The sequence below is a fragment of the Petromyzon marinus genome, chromosome 51 (genome assembly GCF_048934315.1).
Source record: "Petromyzon marinus isolate PM22_M1 ecotype Great Lakes invasive population chromosome 51, UKy_Petmar_22M1.pri1.0, whole genome shotgun sequence".
In the NCBI taxonomy this organism is placed as follows: domain Eukaryota; kingdom Metazoa; phylum Chordata; class Hyperoartia; order Petromyzontiformes; family Petromyzontidae; genus Petromyzon; species Petromyzon marinus.
The window spans coordinates 455,039-476,730 of record NC_133717.1 but is presented as its reverse complement, the minus strand read 5'-3'; the positions used below and the strand labels follow the sequence as shown (position 1 = coordinate 476,730).

Here is a 21,692-nt window from a genome sequence, read left to right as displayed (position 1 = left end):
CAATAAACTCTATATTCTCCAATCAGCTAAGCTACCAACAATAAGTCGTTATATATCACAATGCTATATGGCGAAAAAATGGGTGGATTCTTACCCTCAAATTTCAGCACCACGGATAGCTACGGGCCCCGTTCAGACGGACGAGTTCGTCCATGGTCGGAACAGAGGAGGGGGAGAGAGACAGCTGCGAGGCCCTAGTATGCTCCATATTGTAAAACTATACCATTAACCGTGGTGTGAGAGGTATTAAGAGGCAATGCTGGCGAAAGAGCTGCGGTCTGAAGGTCATCGTAAAAATACAATTAATTAAGAACAGAAATGATTTAAAACATCTTTCCAGTGGTTACTAAGCCTGAATCCATCTTCTCGGTTGAAATTGTCTCTGTGCTTGTATATGTGAATGGCCTCATGAACGAATCTCTCATGGTAGCCGGTTGGTTTGCAAAGAACCTCCGTCTTGGAGAAGTCAATGTCATGTGAGCCCACTGAATTATAACAGTGATCTGCCACGGCAGAGGAGTTCGTCCTACCGTGTTTCAAGTCTGCTTTGTGTTCGCGGATGCGGTCCGAGATATGTCTTTTGGTTTCTCCAATGTAGCTACTACCACAGAGGCACTTTAGTTTGTAAACGCCCGGGTACTGTATGTCTGGAACAGCATCTTTTACAGATGGAACTAAATCACGGATTTTATGTACTGTGTTGAATCGGACCTGGATCTTGTGTTTGTTCAGGATTTTGGAGATCTTTTTAGTGACCCCTGCAATGTAGGGTAAGGTGATGGTTTTGAGTGGCTCCACAAGAGGATCCTTCTTCATGACTGGAGTGATGGCTTTGCGGATTGTGTAGTCGGAGTAGCCATTAGCCCTGAGAGCCTGGTGTACGTGCTTGAGTTCACTGGTAATGTGTTCCTGGTCGGAAATGCATTGGGCTCTATGGTATAGAGTCTTGATGAAGGGGTTCTTCTGGGATGGATGGTGGTGGGAATCCGGTTTCAAGTAAGAATCTTTATGGGTAGCTTTCCTGTAGACAGAGTGGCTCATTGAACCATCATGTCTTCTTTTAATTAAGACATCCAAAAAGGGTAGTTTGCCATCTTTTTCGACCTCCATGGTAAATCTGATGGCTGGGTGTATGGAATTGATGTGGTCGCGGAATTGGTCTAGAGCAGGCTGGCCATGTGGCCAGATGACAAAGGTGTCATCAACGTACCTCTTCCATAAGGTCGGGCGTAGAGTGGCAGTCTGGATGGCGTCAGTTTCAAATTTTTCCATGAATAAGTTGGCTACAACCGGAGATAGGGGGGAGCCCATTGGGGTGCCCTCAGTTTGTTTGTAGAAAGTTCCATTCCAGGTGAAGTAAGTGTTGGTTAAGCAATGTCTCACCAGGGGGGGTACATCAGTATGCAGTCCTTGATGAACCAGGTCTTCAATGATAGCGATGGTGTCAGGTACCGGGACTTTGGTGAACAAGGACACCACATCAAAACTGACAAGCAGGTCGTTTGGGGACAGGGAAATGCCTTTGATTGTCGATACCAGGTGAGTAGAATTTAGTACCGCAGAGGTGGTTTTTCCAGTGAAAGGTCGCAGTATATCAGCAAGAAAACGTGCCAGTTTGTAGGTGGGGGAGCTGATAGTAGAGACGATGGGACGAAGGGGTGTATCTTCTTTGTGTATCTTTGGAAGGCCATATAATCTTGGTGGTCTGGCAGCAGAGGGCTTCAACGAGAACTGTTTGATCTCATCAATTAATGCTGTTGAATCAGAGATTATTTTGTTCGTTTTGGTGACCAGGCTGTTGGTGGGATCTCTTTTTATTTTTGTGTAGCTGCCATCGTTGAGTAGTTCTTGAATTTTGTTGTTATATTCTGTTTTGTCCATGATGACAGTGGCATTGCCTTTGTCGGCTGAGAGGACGACAATATCATCCCTATTTTTTAATTGAGATAATTCAAAACGTTCGTCTTTGCTGATGTTCCTGGGTGGCAACTTAGCGTTTTTGAGGGTTGCAGCGATTTCAGATCTTGCTACGTCTGCAGAGATGTGACTCAAGCCCTTGAGTGCAACGTCGACATGGGCAATGATATCATTAACCGGTAAGTGTCTCGGTGTGACAGCAAAGTTTAGACCTTTAGCTAAAACGGATTTCAGACCATCAGAAATGGAACTGTTACTGCGATTAATTACGATGCCGCGACTCTAAGGTAATACCAACCGCATTTACACTAACCTCTGCTGTTGCAACTTCTCTCAATGCAAAACGAATTCTAGCTAGAACTAGCTTCGCTCTTATCTCGGAAAAAATCAGACTTACACGCACCGAACTCGATGAGTTAGACAAGACACTCTACAAATCACACTTAAAATTGACAGCAACAATGTCTACATCGGATTGTGAACATGTAGACAATATGACTACCTCTTCGGCTGCCACTATGTCGAACAAATGTAGGGACAATTTGATTTCCAAATTCAATCACCTCTCCAGCAAAAAATCGGATCCACACACCGAAAAGATAGACGTCAACAAAGTCGTAATTAATCGCAGTAACAGTTCCATTTCTGATGGTCTGAAATCCGTTTTAGCTAAAGGTCTAAACTTTGCTGTCACACCGAGACACTTACCGGTTAATGATATCATTGCCCATGTCGACGTTGCACTCAAGGGCTTGAGTCACATCTCTGCAGACGTAGCAAGATCTGAAATCGCTGCAACCCTCAAAAACGCTAAGTTGCCACCCAGCAACATCAGCAAAGACGAACGTTTTGCATTATCTCAATTAAAAAATAGGGATGATATTGTCGTCCTCTCAGCCGACAAAGGCAATGCCACTGTCATCATGGACAAAACAGAATATAACAACAAAATTCAAGAACTACTCAACGATGGCAGCTACACAAAAATAAAAAGAGATCCCACCAACAGCCTGGTCACCAAAACGAACAAAATAATCTCTGATTCAACAGCATTAATTGATGAGATCAAACAGTTCTCGTTGAAGCCCTCTGCTGCCAGACCACCAAGATTATATGGCCTTCCAAAGATACACAAAGAAGATACACCCCTTCGTCCCATCGTCTCTACTATCAGCTCCCCCACCTACAAACTGGCACGTTTTCTTGCTGATATACTGCGACCTTTCACTGGAAAAACCACCTCTGCGGTACTAAATTCTACTCACCTGGTATCGACAATCAAAGGCATTTCCCTGTCCCCAAACGACCTGCTTGTCAGTTTTGATGTGGTGTCCTTGTTCACCAAAGTCCCGGTACCTGACACCATCGCTATCATTGAAGACCTGGTTCATCAAGGACTGCATAGTGATGTACCCCCCCTGGTGAGACATTGCTTAACCAACACTTACTTCACCTGGAATGGAACTTTCTACAAACAAACTGAGGGCACCCCAATGGGCTCCCCCCTATCTCCGGTTGTAGCCAACTTATTCATGGAAAAATTTGAAACTGACGCCATCCAGACTGCCACTCTACGCCCGACCTTATGGAAGAGGTACGTTGATGACACCTTTGTCATCTGGCCACATGGCCAGCCTGCTCTAGACCAATTCCGCGACCACATCAATTCCATACACCCAGCCATCAGATTTACCATGGAGGTCGAAAAAGATGGCAAACTACCCTTTTTGGATGTCTTAATTAAAAGAAGACATGATGGTTCAATGAGCCACTCTGTCTACAGGAAAGCTACCCATAAAGATTCTTACTTGAAACCGGATTCCCACCACCATCCATCCCAGAAGAACTCCCTCATCAATACTCTATACCATAGAGCCCAATGCATTTCCGACCAGGAACACATTACCAGTGAACTCAAGCACGTACACCAGGCTCTCAGGGCTAATGGCTACTCCGACTACACAATCCGCAAAGCCATCACTCCAGTCATGAAGAAGGATCCTCTTGTGGAGCCACTCAAAACCATCACCTTACCCTACATTGCAGGGGTCACTAAAAAGATCTCCAAAATCCTGAACAAACACAAGATCCAGGTCCGATTCAACACAGTACATAAAATCCGTGATTTAGTTCCATCTGTAAAAGATGCTGTTCCAGACATACAGTACCCGGGCGTTTACAAACTAAAGTGCCTCTGTGGTAGTAGCTACATTGGAGAAACCAAAAGACATATCTCGGACCGCATCCGCGAACACAAAGCAGACTTGAAACACGGTAGGACGAACTCCTCTGCCGTGGCAGATCACTGTTATAATTCAGTGGGCTCACATGACATTGACTTCTCCAAGACGGAGGTTCTTTGCAAACCAACCGGCTACCATGAGAGATTCGTTCATGAGGCCATTCACATATACAAGCACAGAGACAATTTCAACCGAGAAGATGGATTCAGGCTTAGTAACCACTGGAAAGATGTTTTAAATCATTTCTGTTCTTAATTAATTGTATTTTTACGATGACCTTCAGACCGCAGCTCTTTCGCCAGCATTGCCTCTTAATACCTCTCACACCACGGTTAATGGTATAGTTTTACAATATGGAGCATACTAGGGCCTCGCAGCTGTCTCTCTCCCCCTCCTCTGTTCCGACCATGGACGAACTCGTCCGTCTGAACGGGGCCCGTAGCTATCCGTGGTGCTGAAATTTGAGGGTAAGAATCCACCCATTTTTTCGCCATATAGCATTGTGATATATAACGACTTATTGTTGGTAGCTTAGCTGATTGGAGAATATAGAGTTTATTGATAACATGAAGGTAATTTATATTTTAGTTTTTATTGGTTCACTATATAGTACTGTGAATAGCTCAGATGTGTAGTCATTTCTGTGACCAGTCACTAGCTAATCACTCAGTTGTTTCAATGCTGGATTCGCCTAGTTATTTCAATGCTAAATTCTCCTGTTTGATTTGTACTAAGGGCCTCGGTGAATGTGTATGCTCTGACTTTAACGTAGCTATTTCTGCAGCAGGTACAAGCTCTATTTCTGCAGCAGGTACAAGCTAATCACTCAGCTATCTCAATGCTAAATTCTATGCTAATTCCATTGTCAAGATGTGTATGCCTTAACTTAGCTATTTCAATGCTAAATTCTATGCTAATCCCTTTAACAATGGGTGCCTCTGCGGGTGTGTATGCTTTAACTTTTAACATAGCTATTTCTGTGACCAGTCACAAGCTAATCATTCAGCCATTTCAATGCTAAATTATATGCTAATTCCTTTGTCAAGGCGCTTTGTTCCTCTCACACAGCTTAAAGGCCGTATCTGAACGTGGCTCTTTGACTCCAGCGCTGTCCTACCAGACAGTCTCGCCCCCTTCACCTGATGAAGGCCGCTTGTGTTGTGGCCGAAACGTCGTGAGAATATTATTGTGTTATTTTATTTTATCAATTTATTATTTTATTATCATTCTACGTGACTTTACCGAAAGAACCAAAGAAGATGAATCATTGCAGTCACGAAAGCTTTAAATCTGGATTCATATTCTTGGTTCTTTCGGTAAAGTCACGTAGAAGGGATGCAATAAAATAATACAAATATTAAACAATAACATTCTCACGATGTTTCGACTGCAACACAAGCAATCATCATCAGGTGTGAAAACCACAGCCAGAAAATTTGAAAAAATTCGCGATTTTTTAATGTTAGCACCACGGAGAGCGATTTGAAAGTTTATTCAGATGGACCAGTCCATCTAAATCCGTGATCTGGTTCCGTCTGTAAAAGATGTGATTCCGGACATACAGTACCCTGGCGTCTACAAACTAAGTTGCCTCTGTGGTAGTAATTACATCAAACGACATGTCTCAGACCGCATTCGGGAACACAAAGCAGACCTTAAACACGGTAGGACCAATACCTCGGCCGTGGCAGATCACTGTTATAATTCAGTAGGTTCACATGACATTGACTTCTCCAAGATAGAGGTTATTTGCAAGCCATCTGGTTACCATGAGAGATTCGTTCATGAGGCTATCCACATATACAAACACAGAGACAATTTCAACCGAGAAGATGGATTCTGGCTTAGCAATCATTGGAAGTATTTGATAAACCATTTCGGGTCTTAATTGATTGTTCACGCTTACGGTGGCTTTCAGACCGCATCCATTATTATCGTCTCCCCCCCTCCTCTTTTCCGAACATAGATGGACTCGTCCATCTGAATAAACTGTCAAATCGCTCTCCGTGGTTCTAACGTTAAAACACCGCCACGTTTTTCAAATTTTATTCCTATGGTTTTCACACCTGATGATGATTGCTTGTGTTGCAGTCGAAACGTCGTGAGAATTTTATTGTTTTATACGTTACTTTACCGAAAGAACCAAGAATATGTAGTGAGATCACCACTTGAACGTGACATGCAGTGCGCTCACCACTTGAACGTGACACGTAGTGCACTCACCACTTGAACGTGACACGCAATGCGCTCACCACTTGAACGTGACAAGTAGTGAGCTCACCACTTGAACGTGATACGCAGTGAGCTCACCACTTGAACGTGATACGCAGTGAGCTCATCACTTGAACGTGACACACATTGTGCTCACCTCTTGAACGTGACATGCAGTGTACTCACCTCTTGAACGTGACATGCAGTGCGCTCACCACTTGAACGTGACATGCAGTGCACTCACCACTTGAACGTGACATGCAGTGCGCTCACCTCTTGAATGTGACATGCAATGTGCTCACCACTTGAACGTGACATGCAGTGTACTCACCTCTTGAACGTGACATGCAGTATGCTCACCACTTGAACGTGACATGCAGTGCACTCACCACTTGAACGTGACATGCAGTGCACTCACCACTTGAACGTGACATGCAGTGCACTCACCACTTGAACGTGACACGCAGTGCGCTCACCACTTGAACGTGTGACACACAGTGTGCTCACCACTTTAAAGTGACACGCAGTGTACTCACCTCTTGAACGTGACATGCAGTGCGCTCACCACTTGAACGTGACATGCAGTGCGCTCACAACTTGAACGTAACATGCAGTGCGCTCACCACTTGAACATGACAAGCAGTGTGCTCACCTCTTGAACGTGACATGCAGTGCACTCACCACTTGAACGTGACATGCAGTATGCTCACCTCTTGAATGTGACATGCAGTGCGCTCACCACTTGCACGTGACATGCAGTGAGCTCACCACTTGAACGTCACATGTAGTGTGCTCACCTCTTGAACGATACATGCAGTGAGCTCACCACTTGAACGTGACATGTAGTGTGCTCACCTCTTGAACGTGACATGCAGTGCGCTCACCACTTGAACGTGACATGCAGTATGCTCACCTCTTGAATGTGACATGCAGTGAGCTCACCACTTGAACGTGACATGCAGTGCGCTCACCTCTTGAACGTGACATGCAGTGCGCTCACCACTTGAACGTGACATGTAGTGTGCTCTCCACTTAAACTTGTGACACAGTGTGCTCACCACTTCAAAGTGACACGCATTGTGCTTGCCACTTCATCGTGACACGCACTGCGCTCACCACTTGAACGTGACACGCAGTGCGCTCATAATTTGACCGTTACATGCAGTGCGCTCACCACTTGAATGTGACGTGCAGTGCGCTTACCGTGTGTAACTATACGTATAATGATGATTTAGAATTATAATTCTACATTATCTTAATTATCTTAAAAAGTTACCTGTCCTGCAGTTTTTGTCCTGCCTGCTTTTTGCCAATAATTGTGACTTCTGAAACCAATCTAACGTCTTGCCTCATGCCTGTCAATTTAGCCTGCATCGTCTCCTGCTTTTGCTTATATGTCCCAATCAGACCGAGAAATTGTAGCTGTCATCTCAACCCCAGTTAATGTTTAACCTTGACCTCGGAATATTAATTACATTCTTTCGTTGGGTCCAGGATATTTATCTTGTTTACCCCTGTTCCGTCTTTGCTACGCGGTTGCAGTCCTGCTGTTTGACCAGATGTTTTTAATCTCCTGTCTACTTCTCCGTTGTGAGATGTGTGTGTGGTTGTTGTGTCATCGTCCAGATAACAGAAGTGGCAATCACGTGTCCGTGCACCTCTTTGTCGAACCGGCCCAGTTGTTGAGCAAGATACTGGTGGATGAGGGCTTTGCGCAACGTCTTGGAATCTGGTATGGACTTTGGGTGCAAATGCCGTCACCCAACGCGGTCGCGAAGCCTCGCAGCAGTACCCCAGCCCCCACAAACCGACAGTGCTGGCTTTTCTTCTCATCGCCGCTTGGAAAGATCAGTGTTACGCAATTTATCATAAAATGATGGCTCTGAGGAAAACGGTAGAAACGTCACACACTGGGAAAAACTCCTAAGCCGCACTTCAGTAAGCTGAAACGGTGGGTAAGCTAGGAGGTTGCTCTAAATGTATTCATGAATACGTATCTTTAGCACAAATCTCTTACCTGAACATTGTTTGCACACTAATCTCATCTTGAAGGAATGTATATAGCGGCTTAACTAAGGCACTTTACAAATAAGTAACAACGGGACAACAACATATGAATGTAATGGTGGAGATGAGGTGAATAAAATAGATGAGAGGAAGCAATGGGGAGCTAATCTGTGATGATGCGGGAGTTTGGTGAAAGCAAAATTGATGACAGTAAATGATCATGCATGGATTGAATTAATGGGGAATGAGTGAAAGCCATATGAGAATATGAAGAGGGAAAAATAACGGTGATGGTTAAGAGGGGGAGATGAAGGGGTCGAGTGGTGTGCTATTGAACAATAAGTGTGAGTTTTGAGTGTGGAGCAGAGGAGAGTATGCACTTGCAATTTTTTAACTTTACTTATCTGTTGGGTAGAATTCTGTGAACCCGTTCTCTTGGATGCCACATTCTCTGCTAAGGTGCTTTTTCTCATTTTTCACATTTTACTGTTCTGGCAGAATTCCATTCATTTGAATGGCGATGCAGGACTTGCCATTGAAATGAACGTGGATGCTATGGATGAGTTTCTGGATTGTCTGGACACAATCCCCATTCATGTCAATGCTAAATTAGCACCAAATTCACTTAAAGCTTTCGTGACTGCAGGAATTAATATTCTTTGGGTCTTTCGGTAAAGCCACGTAGATAGAAAAAATAATCCAAATAATAACAATATCACGATGTTTCAATCGCAACACAAGCAATCATCTTCAGGCGACATCTGTGATTTATAATTGAACAATTAGGACTTTGCCTGTCTTACACCCTTGTTCATTAGTTGCTTACGTAATTTTTGATTTTTAGCTTTGAGTTGCTCTGGAGCTCTCTTGCACTCAAGCGTGTCTGTTTGTGTTCCTCAAACAACACCAAAAACGGCAACAAACAGTGATGCACCGAGACTCAAGATGTTGGAAATCTCGAGGAAACAAATCTATACAGTCGTGTTTTCTATAATGTGGCAGTAATCGCGTTCCTGAAGAACACCGCGTTGTGGAAAAATCACGTTATAATCACAACCGTTGATTCAATGGGAATTAAGGGATTGTATTTATAATCAACAAAGTTGCGTGCAAAGCGAGACATATTTGGGAAAGAAACAGTCCACGATCACACGTGAGATACATATGCAGGCTGAATGAAGAGTGAGGCGCGTGGGTAGCATCTGGAAGCATCCAGCAGCATCCCAATGCCTTGCGTGATGATGCTACGCCGAGGCAGCCACACAATCTCTTATTCCTACTTGCACGATGTAGTTCACTCGATCGCGTTAAATGCATTTCGCATCCGCGTTATAAAATATGAATGTGGAGTGAAAAACCGGAGGACCCGGAGGGAACATGCATCGCGTTGTATCCAATACGCATTATGAAAGAAACACGTGGCGTTACTGGAGAACACGGACTGTTACCGGTGTATTTTATTAGCAACTTGTAGAGTGTGGGGCGTTTATCCCTTTGGGGTTACCGCAGCTCGGTGTCCATGGAGGAGTTGAAGTTGGCGAAAGAAAGAGCGGCGGTGCAGGCGGACGTGCCGGAGGGGCCATGTGGCGTAGAGGCTGCGGCCGTATGGTGGTCGGACCGAGCTCGCCGCGGCAGGACGATACCAACGACGCCAACTCACGCCTTCGTCTCCTTCGTGAGGTCCCCCGCCTCCTTCTACCTGCAGCCCGATGAAGCGCTCGGAAATTTCTTACCCACGTGAGCATCACCGCTCGGCTCGTCTCCGTGTGTGCGTGCGCGATGTTGCGTGGTGACGTGTTTATTGCGTTTCTCTTTTTCCTATACGAACTAGTATAATCCTACACACCCATTCAATAACTCACCCACCCACCCAACAACCCACCCACTCTCACTGCAACCCACTCAATATCTAACCGAACAACTCATCCAACCAACAACTCATTCACCCAGCCCCTCACCTACTAGCTCCACCACCCACTCACCCAACTGTAAACTAAAATTTAACTATTTTCATTTTAAATGTCGACTTAAAGCTTTCGTGACTGCAGGAATTAATATTCTTTGGGTCTTTCAGTAAAGTCACGTAGAACAAAAAAGGACAAAAAACTGTGACTTTTCGATCACAATACAAGCAATCGTCATCAGGCGGAAAAATATGGGGAAAGCTGCTGAGGCAGGCTGTTTTAAAAATTTGAAATGGGTGTAGCCCAAGGGTCAGAAACGAAGTGGGCGGGGTTAGTGATGTTAAAGTGAGAAATTTGCATATTAATGTAAGATCGGAGGGCGACTTCCACGCCGAGGGCGCAGAGGTGGCAATTGTAATGTGAGAGATTAGCATGTTAATGTAAGGTCGCAGAGCCGCCGCCACATCGAGGACACGAGCGACGGTGGCTGCGTTAGTGTGAGACATTTAACCTGTTAATGTAAAATCAGAGAGTCGAAAATAACAACGAATGTCGGAAGGTTAGGATGGAAACATCACAGCCAGTTACAGCTTAAACTGGTTAATAACGTCTTTCAAATGATTTCTCAGTTTGCACCCATCTTCTCGGTTGAAATTGTGTCTGTGTTTATATATCTGGATGGCTTCATGAACGAATCTTTGTTGATAGCCAGTGGGTTTGCAAAGTACCTTCGTCTTGGAGAAATCTATTTCGTGTGAGCCCACCACATTAAAACAATGATCAGCCAAAAAACTGGAGGACCTAAAGAAAATTCCATGCGACCATGGGGGAGAGAGACATGCAAACTCCAAATATACAGCAGGCATCAGGGTTGGGATCGAACCCACAACCTCCTGTATACAAGGCGAGGTAGTTAACATCTCGCCACCGTGGCACTATACTGCCGGCCACCGTCCAATTCCCTTGGCGGCCCCACAGAACACACTGTAGATAAGCTTTAAAGGGTGGGCACACAGTACCCACAGTGCCCACAGTGTTTACCCCCTGCCCACAAGTCTCACCCTTCTTTACCCACAAGCCTCTTCCCTCACCACCCCCTACTCACAATCCTCATCTTTCCATACCTCTTATCCACAAGCCTCATGCCTCTCCACCCCCTACCCACAAGCCTCACCCCTCACCACCCCCTACCCACAAGCCTCACCCTTCCCCATACCCTACCCACAAGCATACGGGCATCACGCATGCGGGCGCCATGCAGGCAGCACCAATGCACAGCAGCAGTGCTCATGATTGCTTCATCAGATCTCCAGTAAGTCTGCGCTCTGGCTAAAATTGTAGATCGCGGCACAGACAGCCGAGTTAAACGAAAGCGCCTGCGATTGCTCTACATTGAGTGTTAATGGCCCGTCGCCATTCCGAGCACATGTGGGGAAGCGTGCTCGGCAATGGCGGAGCCAGGATATTTTCAGGTAGGGGGTTCAATCCCTCCAGCAATGAAAAATTATAGGAGTTGTTAGTGAGGAAGGACTTGTCCCTTGCTTTTTATTTGACGTGTGTGCGGCGATGGAGCAGCCATCGACCAAGGGTCGAATTCGAACCGTGTGTGATCGGCATCGTGCTCGCAGAAGGTATGCCTTAGGGAAGTCGTGTCCTGTATACGCAACTGCGCACAAGTCTGTGAGTCACTTATTATAACTGCATTGCAGTTACTTATTGCCAATTATGGACTATTGTCCTATCATCTCAAAGAGTCCCTGGCATATAATAATATGCTTCACAGTGGCAGTGGGGGTCGCAAAATGCCGATTTATTACGAATAAACCCCAATGATCCGATCGAATTAGGGATTTTGATCGTGGGGGGGCACATGCCACCCCACCCCCCCCACTGGCGGAGCCAGTGGTGGTCGGCAGCTTCAAAGCGAGCTGCCTTGAGTTGGGAGAGATCGTTGACAGCCCTGACCACGAGGGACGTGGCTCGTTCGGATCGCGCGGCAACTCGCGGAAGCAAGCTTTCACTCGAGCGGCGTTGCGACTCGTCAGGGCCGCTCCGTGTCGATGACCCGCGGCGGTCTCGACTGTTACCCAGGACTCTGGGCCTCGATTGGCCACGCAGAGCCAACACCCTCCAAAACGTTGACCTGCAGTATGTTGCGTGGCCGAAAGAGAATTGCTGAATGTTACGAGTAATGTTGGACCGGTGGCCCGCGGTATGGATATATGGTGTTTGAACATCTTAACTCCTGTTTTATTGCCAGAAAGGGTAAAACCTATTCTTTTCTTTTATACTTCGATGCTGGCAAAAAGGTCCCACGATACATTTTTTACAGAAATTACCAAACTCCTCCCCAAGTCTTCGTAAATGCCGTGCGTCATTGCTTTGTGCAGCAGTGCCACCACATGGAGTGCGGTGTTTTTTTTTATCACGTGCGGACATCGTGTTGCGCCCTGTGTGTGCGGGGTGTGCAGACTGAAGGAAATGCTGGAGGAGCGTTTTGGTGGGAAGCCGCGGCCACTCTGCCCCGAGCAAGCGGCGGTCCTGACGCAGGGGGCGGCGCCGGCTTCTGGCGCTGATCTTGCCGAGGGCTCGCTGTGCGCTCTGTACAGCGCAAACCATTGCACCTGGGCCAGGGCCCGGATCCAAAGCCTCCGTCCTGAGGGTCAGATTCAGGTCTGTTCCCGTAGTCGAGTTGACGTTTAAGTTCGCGCTGGGCAATGAGTTGATTGAAACCTAGATGTAGCAGACATGTCACTTCTGTCACCAGGCCTTTTAGCTGCTTTGCAACCAAGGTTTTTTCTGTTCCTGCACCTCCGATTTAGCACGTTTGGCTATGTACGGTACGAAAGAAGTTCAACATACATATTAGTATGTTTTTTACCCCAGGAAGGCCTCAGTTGAGTCGAGACTCAGTTTAACACGTAGGCTTTCACGAACATTATTCATAATAGAGGTTTTTGGGTGAGATCACGTAAATATAGATCTTTCGTTTAACCCGCAACCACGCGACACAGCCAATCAGTATTGTTTGTCACGTAAACAAAACGTGCTAATTCGTTACTAGTTCAACACACGGGTGTCTTGGAGCGTAAACCCCCAACATTTACAATTCCAGTAAGACGTTTTGCCAGTAATTACAACTTGCATCATCAGGCGACAGCCAGAGTTGTGGAGAAATCCCCCTGTTTCGCTCTTAGATTAATGTGATGTCGTCACTTGCGAGGCAATCGGGTACTAAAGCCAGAGGGAGGGAGGTTAATAAATGCATATAAATTACAATGGATATCCAATACCGGTTGGGTTATTCAAAGGGTAATCAACATACATTATACAACATTTGCATTTTACTGCAAATTGAGTAATTTGCAGTAAAATTCTTCCAGCGTTCAGATAGTTGCCCAGTACCGGTTACATTGCCATGGCGTGTTGTAGGCTGAAGCATTCACGCATCACCCGTGTGACCGACTGTCCGTCGGCCCTTCTCGCTATGGTGGGGATTGCAGCAACTTGAAAAGGCAATCAAATGTACTTGAGGGGTTGGTATGATGTCCTATTGCTATTTGGGACTTACCCTGGAAAAACAAAACCAGGCGTGTGTTTATCGAAGGATTATTCAATATTCAGCTAAAAAGAGATTGTTAATTTCAGTAGACTCTTGATTTTCGACGCTAATGACAGGGAGGATGGCCGGAGATAATTCAAAATCGTGGATAATCCAAAAATATCCATCTTCTGTGGACCTCTGCCAAAAACCACTAATGTCTAGGGGTATAAGTTATGTTTAAGTAAAAAAATGGAGTTAATGAATATAACTAAATTTGTAGAACTCATATCCTTGGTTCTTTTGGTAAAGTCACGTAAATAAATAAATAAATGAAAATAATATTAAAATAAAAAAATCTAATAATTTACAAAATCATACATTGAAAAAATAAAAGCAAAAACCCACGATAAAAATAGTAAAATAAATAAAAAAAAAAATCGAAATTAAAATACATAGAAAATAATAAAAGCAAAAAACCCACGACGTTTCCATCGCAACACAAGCGGTCTTCAGCAGGCGGAGAGAAAAGAGGGGGCAAGCCTCCAAATGTAGCTGCCTATAAGGGTTCCAAAGTGAGTGGGTGGGGGAAAGAGTTGCGCAAGCAACACAAGTTGCGGATGCAGCGCGCTAATGCAGGAGCAAAACAAAGGGGGAGTTGGGCGGAGGTGAGCTTGTGCAGCGCAAACAGCATGGGCGGGGCAGCCAGCGTTAAATTAGGAGCAGACAATGGGGGGGAGGAAGGGGACAGAGACAGGGGGAGAGAGAGGGGGTGGGCAGAGATATGGGGGGGGGGGAGGGGGAGTAAAGATGGGGGGGGGCATTGCACCTCGCTGAACCCATCCACATTGCTGACGGGAGAGGTTGGCAAGAAAACATAAATCAAGTCATGACCCAAACGTCTTTCCAATGATTGCTTAGTTTAATGCCGTCATCTCAGTTGAAATTGTCTGTGTCTGTATATATGGATGGCTTCGTGAACGAATCTTTGTTCATAGCCAGTCGGCTTGCAAAGTACCATTGTCTTAGATAAATCAATTTCACGTGAACCAGCTGCATTAAAGTAATGATCAGCCACGGCAGAAGTATTGGTCCTGCCGTGTTTCAGATCTGCCTTATGTTCACGAACACGGTCCAAGACATGTCGTTTGGTTTCTCCAATGTAACTGCTGACGCAGATCCAGCTTATATTCTTGGTTCTTTCAGTAAAGTCACGTATAAGGGAAACAATAAAATACAAAAAATACTAAACAATAAAATTCTCACGACGTTTCGACTGCAACACAAGCAATCATCATCAGATGTGAAAACCACAGCAAGAAAATTTGAAAAAAGTGGCGGTTATTTTTAACGTTGGCACCACGGAGAGCGATTTGACAGTTTGTTCAGATGGACGAGTCCATCTATGTTCGGAAAAGAGGAGGGGGGAGACGAAAATAATGGATGCGGTCTGAAAGCCACCGTAAGCGTGAACAATCAATTAAGACCCGAAATGGTTACAGTCAAAACGTCGTGAGAATTTCATTGTTTTATATATATATTTTATGATTGTATTGTTTCCCTTCAACGTGACTTTACCGGAAGAACCAAGAATATGAATCACTGCAGTCACGAAAGCTTTAAATAAAAATTTAGGTTCTTTCAAGTCGCGATTGCCCGTTCGACCTCCGAATTTCGTTTGGTTTCCGGGGCAAAAAATGTTCAGAAATATCGTTCGAACACCGATTTGTTCGAGTTCTGGTGCGTTCGATCTCCGAGGTTTTACTGTAGTTTCTCTGTTCACCAAGGTTCCTGTGCCTGACACCTTGGCAATAATTTAAGATATAGTCCAACATGGACTGAACTCTGATGTTCCTACTCTGGTTAGGCACTGCCTTACCAACACTTACTTCACCTGGAATGGTACTTTCTACAAACAAAATGAAGGTACCCCCATGGGTTCCCCCTTATCACCAGTGATAGCGAATTTCATGGAGAAATTTGAAACAGATGCCATCCAGACATCCACCCTACGTCCTTCTTTGTGGAAGAGATATTTAGATGACACTTTCGTCATTTGGCCACATGGCCTGCATTTCTGACCAACACCACCTCGCCAGTGAACTGGAACACGTACACCAGGCCCTTAAGAGGAATGGATATTCGGACCGCATTATCTGCAAAGCTGTTTCTCTAACCATGGAGAAACAACCCCCCCGAGACGCCGATCAAAACCATCAGGTTACAATACATAGCAGGCATTACCAAAAATATTTCCAAAATCTTAAACAAACACAACATCTAGGTCCGATTCAGTACAGTACACAAAATCTGTGATCTAATCCCATCTGTGAAGGATGTCATTCCTGACATGCAATATCCTGGAGTCTACAAACTAAGTTGCACCTGTGGTGATTGTTACATTGGGGAAATGAAACGACACGTATCGGACCGTGTTTGCGAGCAGATCTGAAACACGGCAGAACTAATACCTCCGCCATGGCTGTCCATTGCTATAACGCTGTGGGCTCTCATGATATTGTTTTTTTCCGAGACCAAGGTGCTCTGCAAACCTTCAGGCTACTATCAAAAGTTTTTTCATGAAGCCATCCAGATATATAAACATAGACATTATTTCAACCAAGAAGATGGATACAAATTGAGCAATCATTGGTAGGATATTATTAACCAGGGAAAACCTTAAATGCTTTATGGTTTTGCCTTCATATCCGCATCTCCAGTTTCTATTCAACCTCCCACTCCCAGCCCTGCCCACTTCCCTCCCCCCGACATTTTGTCGTTGCTCGCCCTTTAATCCCTTCTAGCTGCTCTTCACTCGGCAATGCTCCACTCCCCCCCCCCCTCTGTCTCTCCTCCCTGGCTCCTCCCCCCCCTCTCTTACCTATATAGCCTCTTGTTACAGCAGCCTTTTTGCCCACTTCAGCAATTGTTTCTTGCTGTGGTTGTCCCACCTGATGACAGACGCTTGTGTTGCACCCGAAATGTCGTGATTTTATTTTGTTTTATTTTATACCAACGTGACTTTACCGAAAGAACCAAAGTATATTTGTTCGGTTTAAGCACGTGACTTCTAATAAACATTTCCAAGAATACCAATGTAGAACTTTTTTTAGATGATTAATTTGGGTTTAAAGTCAAATCCACGAGTTATTAATTTTGATTAAAATCTGAGGTATGCGGGTCATCCATAAATCGGATAATCGAGAGTTCACTGTATATGAGCTTACTTTGGCCATTGTGTGACTTCACGTTCTTTGGCCAATGACGTTGCGTGAAGAAATTTGGCGGCACCAGGACAGGACCCAAGTCACTCATCCACAATCTTCATCAGCCATGATCTATCTGCTGATGGATGATGACCAAAAACGATGCGTGTCTAATGTGGGTTTGTCATCTGATCCACGCTTTCCTCTTTTTTCTGCATCTTTCCCAGCAGGCATCTCTCTCGATGCTTTCGCATTCTAAGCTCTGCTCTATCCGCTGCTGCATTAGAGCTCAATGCGATTTGTCCAGCTTGTGTACGCTCTCCAATCCACACCTCGTCCTCTCTGTCTTAGCCAAGTTCGGAGTGTGCATTTATGTTTTATCATGTTTTGGTCACTGCTGTGTAAATTTGCGTCTCTAATTTGCCCTTGTCTATTCTACTATGTTCCTCTGTGTCTCAGAGTAATATCCATGATCCCATCTCTCCACGCCGCTGTGAACAGCTGTCTCTTTTCTTGCACACTCCGTTTTCATTTGTTGTCCACGTTTCTGATTTCCATGTTTCATTGCGAAAGTGGGTACCTATCGCATTGCAGAGTTCGCCAGGGTGAAGTACGGTGCAGGGTTTATAAGAGTAGGAGGCTTTCGCTCCAATATTGTTCATAATAGAGGTTTATTTATTATTTTGGGTTAGATCGCATAAATTTAAATGTGTCATTTAACTCGCCATCACCACCCAACAGCCAATTAGTAAGGTTTGTCACGTACACAAAACGTGCCAATTATTTACAAGTTCAGTACACATGGTGTGTATTGGAGAGTAAACCCACAATATTTACAATTCAAGTACTGTCACGTTTCGCTAGTAATTACAACAGCAGCAATCTTCATCAAGTTGTTTACGTGACTAACTTTACTAATCGCCTGTTGGGTGGTGGCGGAATTAACGACACATTTACGCGATCCAACCCAAAAAAAACTCTTGGGGATGATATTGCGTCGTGATAGCATTACGACTACTACGTGTTAAAAGGAGCTACGCACTACCGCACAGCACAGTCTGAGCAGCTGTGATGCCGTTTAAAATGCATCACCCAGGGTCGCAGCTCGAGACTGGCGCTGAGTCACAGGAGTCAGGGCTGGCTTTCTCCGAGTCCCCCGCTTCCTAACCAGTGCCCGTGGCTGGTGCTCAGTCTCAGGGCAGCTGCGTCTGCGTGCCGCTGTCCTGACCCGGGACCGCCGCCGCACACAAAATGAGGCAGGAACGGGACCACACCCCAGTCTCTGATGTGCGTGGTATTCACTAAATTCTGAAGAAAATATTTATTGAAATAAATCAATTCTGTGCTCACATCTTATAGCTCCTCCTTCACTCACTGCTACTCTTTGTTTCTGCTTCTGCTCCTGCTAGCTCCTCAACTGAGCTGCCTTCTTCATAGGGGTTGCTCCACACCCCTTTGTCTTCGCTCTGGACTAGGCGGGGCCTCCTGTCACTCGGCCAAAACCTACAATGACCACTTGTGGCTCTTGGGCAAAGACAGAAGACGGTGTTTTGCTTTGTTTGTGTGTCTCTACTGTAAGTGTTGGCTTTGCTATTGAGTTGAGACTTTTGGGTAGAGGGAGTTGCTAAATGTTGAGCTTATTATTTGACCAGTGGTTTTGTGCATGGACTAGAGAAACAAGTTTTACTAAGGTTCAAAACCTTATTCATGATAACATTACGTTTTGGGCTCAGGAACCGAACGAGACTGCAAACGAGACTGTAAAAGAGAGATGAGAGACTTCATTATTTTCCATTGAAGCATGACCCACAGGTTGCGATTGTTCTCAAATCGAGGAGGGAGGAGGCGTACGGGGCGGGAGGAAGCCCGTTGGGGGTTGCGAATCGCCACGCTTCTTGCCAATACTCCACCTCGGCTCCTCACTCAGGCGACTGACTGACTGACTTGACTGACTAACTTGACTGACTAACTTAACATTCCTTTGCACGGTTTGTCACACCGCCCGGTCTACGAGTGCAGGTGCTGCTGCTCGACTATGGAGACACGGCAGTGGTGGCGCCGAGCGAGCTGTGCCCCATAGACACGGCGTGCAGCCGCTACCCTGCCATGGCGGTGCACTGCTGCCTCGCTCGCTTGACGTAAGCAGTACCTCACAATCTGCTTTCACACTACCGCTGCAGAAGTGCGCCCGTGTGTCAACGATGTAACGTGTTATAAGCCCTTCCTTTTGTACGTTGGCAATTTGCCTCAAGCCGGCCTGTCTGCACGGCTGGAAACATGGTTACGTGATTTCACTTAAGGATTTGTGAATCCCATCCCCATCAATCGTCTTCCCCTGTGGATTTACTTGATTCGTGAATGTCGTCTTTAAACGCTTCACGTTGGTCCTTCTCCCTCGAATGGCAGTCGTCGGCTCATCACGAGGATGTAGCATGGGGGTGGCATGCAGTTTTAGTCTCTATCCCCACTCGGGGTGCTGCACTTAATTATTTCATCCAGAGTGCTGAACAAATCAGAAGCAGTTCATTTTTATTGACTCATTTTATTAACTCAGCCTTTAAAAAAAAAGTATTTAACGTTGTGTTTTTTGTAATACATAGTATATACCATGGTAAAAAAGTCCTTTCTGTAGTGTTTTTTGTAAACTTAATTAATGTACTGTTTACATACCTACAAGTGTGTCTTGTAAGCAATGAGTGTTAGTTTTAGGTGATTGCATTTACTTAGTTAACCGTGGTGGTGGCGTGTGCCTGTAAACTCACGGGGCTGAGAGGTGGCAGTATGGCAAGTTGGGGTACGTGACTTGTCTGTGCGGCCCTGTGAATGTTGTCCCCTTGTGCTCGTGGGCTTTCACTCAAGTAGAGTATTCTCTCGATTAACCTCGCTATTGATGGAGGGGATGGCCGCAGATAATTCAAAATTGCGGATAATCCAAAACATACATTTTCAATGGATCTCTGCGCTACAAAATAAATGATCGGATAAATCACTCAAAATAAAGCACAACTGACGATTTCGTTTATTACTCTTTCGATTTAGAAGGAGTACTAACGATCGATCGGTGGATCGTCAGTATTCGATGCCATTGCTCAGTGATAACACTTTCCTGCTCCCGCGCAGAAGACTGCCTACCACGTAGACAGCAACAGAGCTATGCCAATCAATATCAATCACACTCTACCCACTGTTGTAAAGATCTGCAACTACTGTACTTTAGAGGCGATCATGTGGATTTCGGATTAACTGGAGCACATTTGTTCAGTTTAAGCACGTGACTTGTAATACACTTTTACAATTTTTTATTTGGGCTTCGGGGAAAAATCCACGAGTTATTCATTTACGTCAAAATCTCAGGTGCGCTCAGTTAATCGGCCCATTAGAGAAACTGTACTCGGACAATCGAGCGTCCACTTGTAGTCTGTGCGTGCATGTGCGTGTGTGTGTGAGTGCGTGCCTCTGACCATCTCTTTTTCCAGGCCAACAGGTGGCAGCGAAGAGTGGTCGGCCGGAGCGTGCGACTTCTTGTCCGATACCATTTCTCAGAAATACTGCTACGTCAAGGAAATGGTATCGTGTGTTTTTTGACATTTATTTGTTGTAAACTGTGATTTTGTTTTTTTGTATGTGTACTGTTTACATGCCTACGTGTGTCTTGGCTTGCACGTTTATACATGGTATATGCATTCTTTATAATGGGGCGCGGTAGTGTAGCGGTTAGTGTGCTGTACTACGAACCTGCCGGATAGGGAGAGGACCGCTTGGGACGAGTGGGTTCGGAGTACAGTAATACCTCGACGTATGAAGCAGATGCGTTCCTGGAGCTTCGTTCCTATGTATCGAAACTTCGTATATTGAATAACTTATAAGAGTACAATGGGGATGTATGTATGTTTAACTTCTTTTGCACCGTACGTAGCCCACTGTGCTTATCAGAGGTACGGAGGAAAGACAACAAAGTAAACACAAAATTAGTTCTAAGGAAATTAGTTTGTCAATCTAGATGATTTAAAAGTGCACATCTCCAGAAGCTTCCTAATATTGGAAGGACGCATGTTCCAGACGGCTGCAGAAACACATCTAAAAGCGCACGATACGGTGACCATCTTTGTTCGATAGCCAGACAAAAGCTGCTGTGAGGATAACCAGAGTTCGTGTAATGGTTTATGTTTTTTGATGAGATCAGTTAGGTGTTGTGATTCATTTTGTGGCAAGCACTTTGTGTGTAATGAGCGTGACCTTAAAATCTATTAGTTCAGCAACCTGAAGCCAATGCAGCTCAGCGAGCACAGGACGGACATGATCAGATCTTGCAGTACCCGTCACGACACGTGCCAGATCATTTTGTACACACTTCAGCTTGGTAATGTTTTTACCAGACGTCCCGTAGAGTTGCACGTTGCTATTATCGAGCCTCATCGATACTATGCTACACGCCACCGTGTTGGCTCAATAGTGGCCAAATGTGCTGTAGAGCCCTGATATGAAAATTGGTGGTCAAAGTAGATATTGTGGTCGATTATGGTGGCAAGGTTCTTTAGTTGAGTAGAAAACTGAATCCTGGAGTCTGCAACCATCACACCTCATCCGCCCATTATATTTTTTGCCTGAGCCCGAGTATGCCTTCCTAGCCTTCGTAACGAACCATTTCATATGATAAACACTT

General features: G+C 45.2%; 1 protein-coding gene across 7 annotated transcripts in view; it reads left to right on the top strand.

Moving 5' to 3' along the window:
• LOC116953304 (uncharacterized) overlaps positions 1 to 21,692 on the top strand; it is a 167,677-nt gene that overhangs the window by 77,894 nt on the left and 68,091 nt on the right. For all 7 annotated transcript variants that reach the window (XM_076074889.1, XM_076074888.1, XM_076074891.1 and 4 more), the window contains 5 exons: positions 7,998 to 8,103; positions 9,888 to 10,115; positions 12,754 to 12,955; positions 19,049 to 19,167; positions 20,506 to 20,596. In XM_076074889.1, coding sequence (XP_075931004.1) covers positions 7,998 to 8,103; positions 9,888 to 10,115; positions 12,754 to 12,955; positions 19,049 to 19,167; positions 20,506 to 20,596 — 746 coding nt within the window. The remainder of the gene's footprint in view (positions 1 to 7,997; positions 8,104 to 9,887; positions 10,116 to 12,753; positions 12,956 to 19,048; positions 19,168 to 20,505; positions 20,597 to 21,692) is intronic.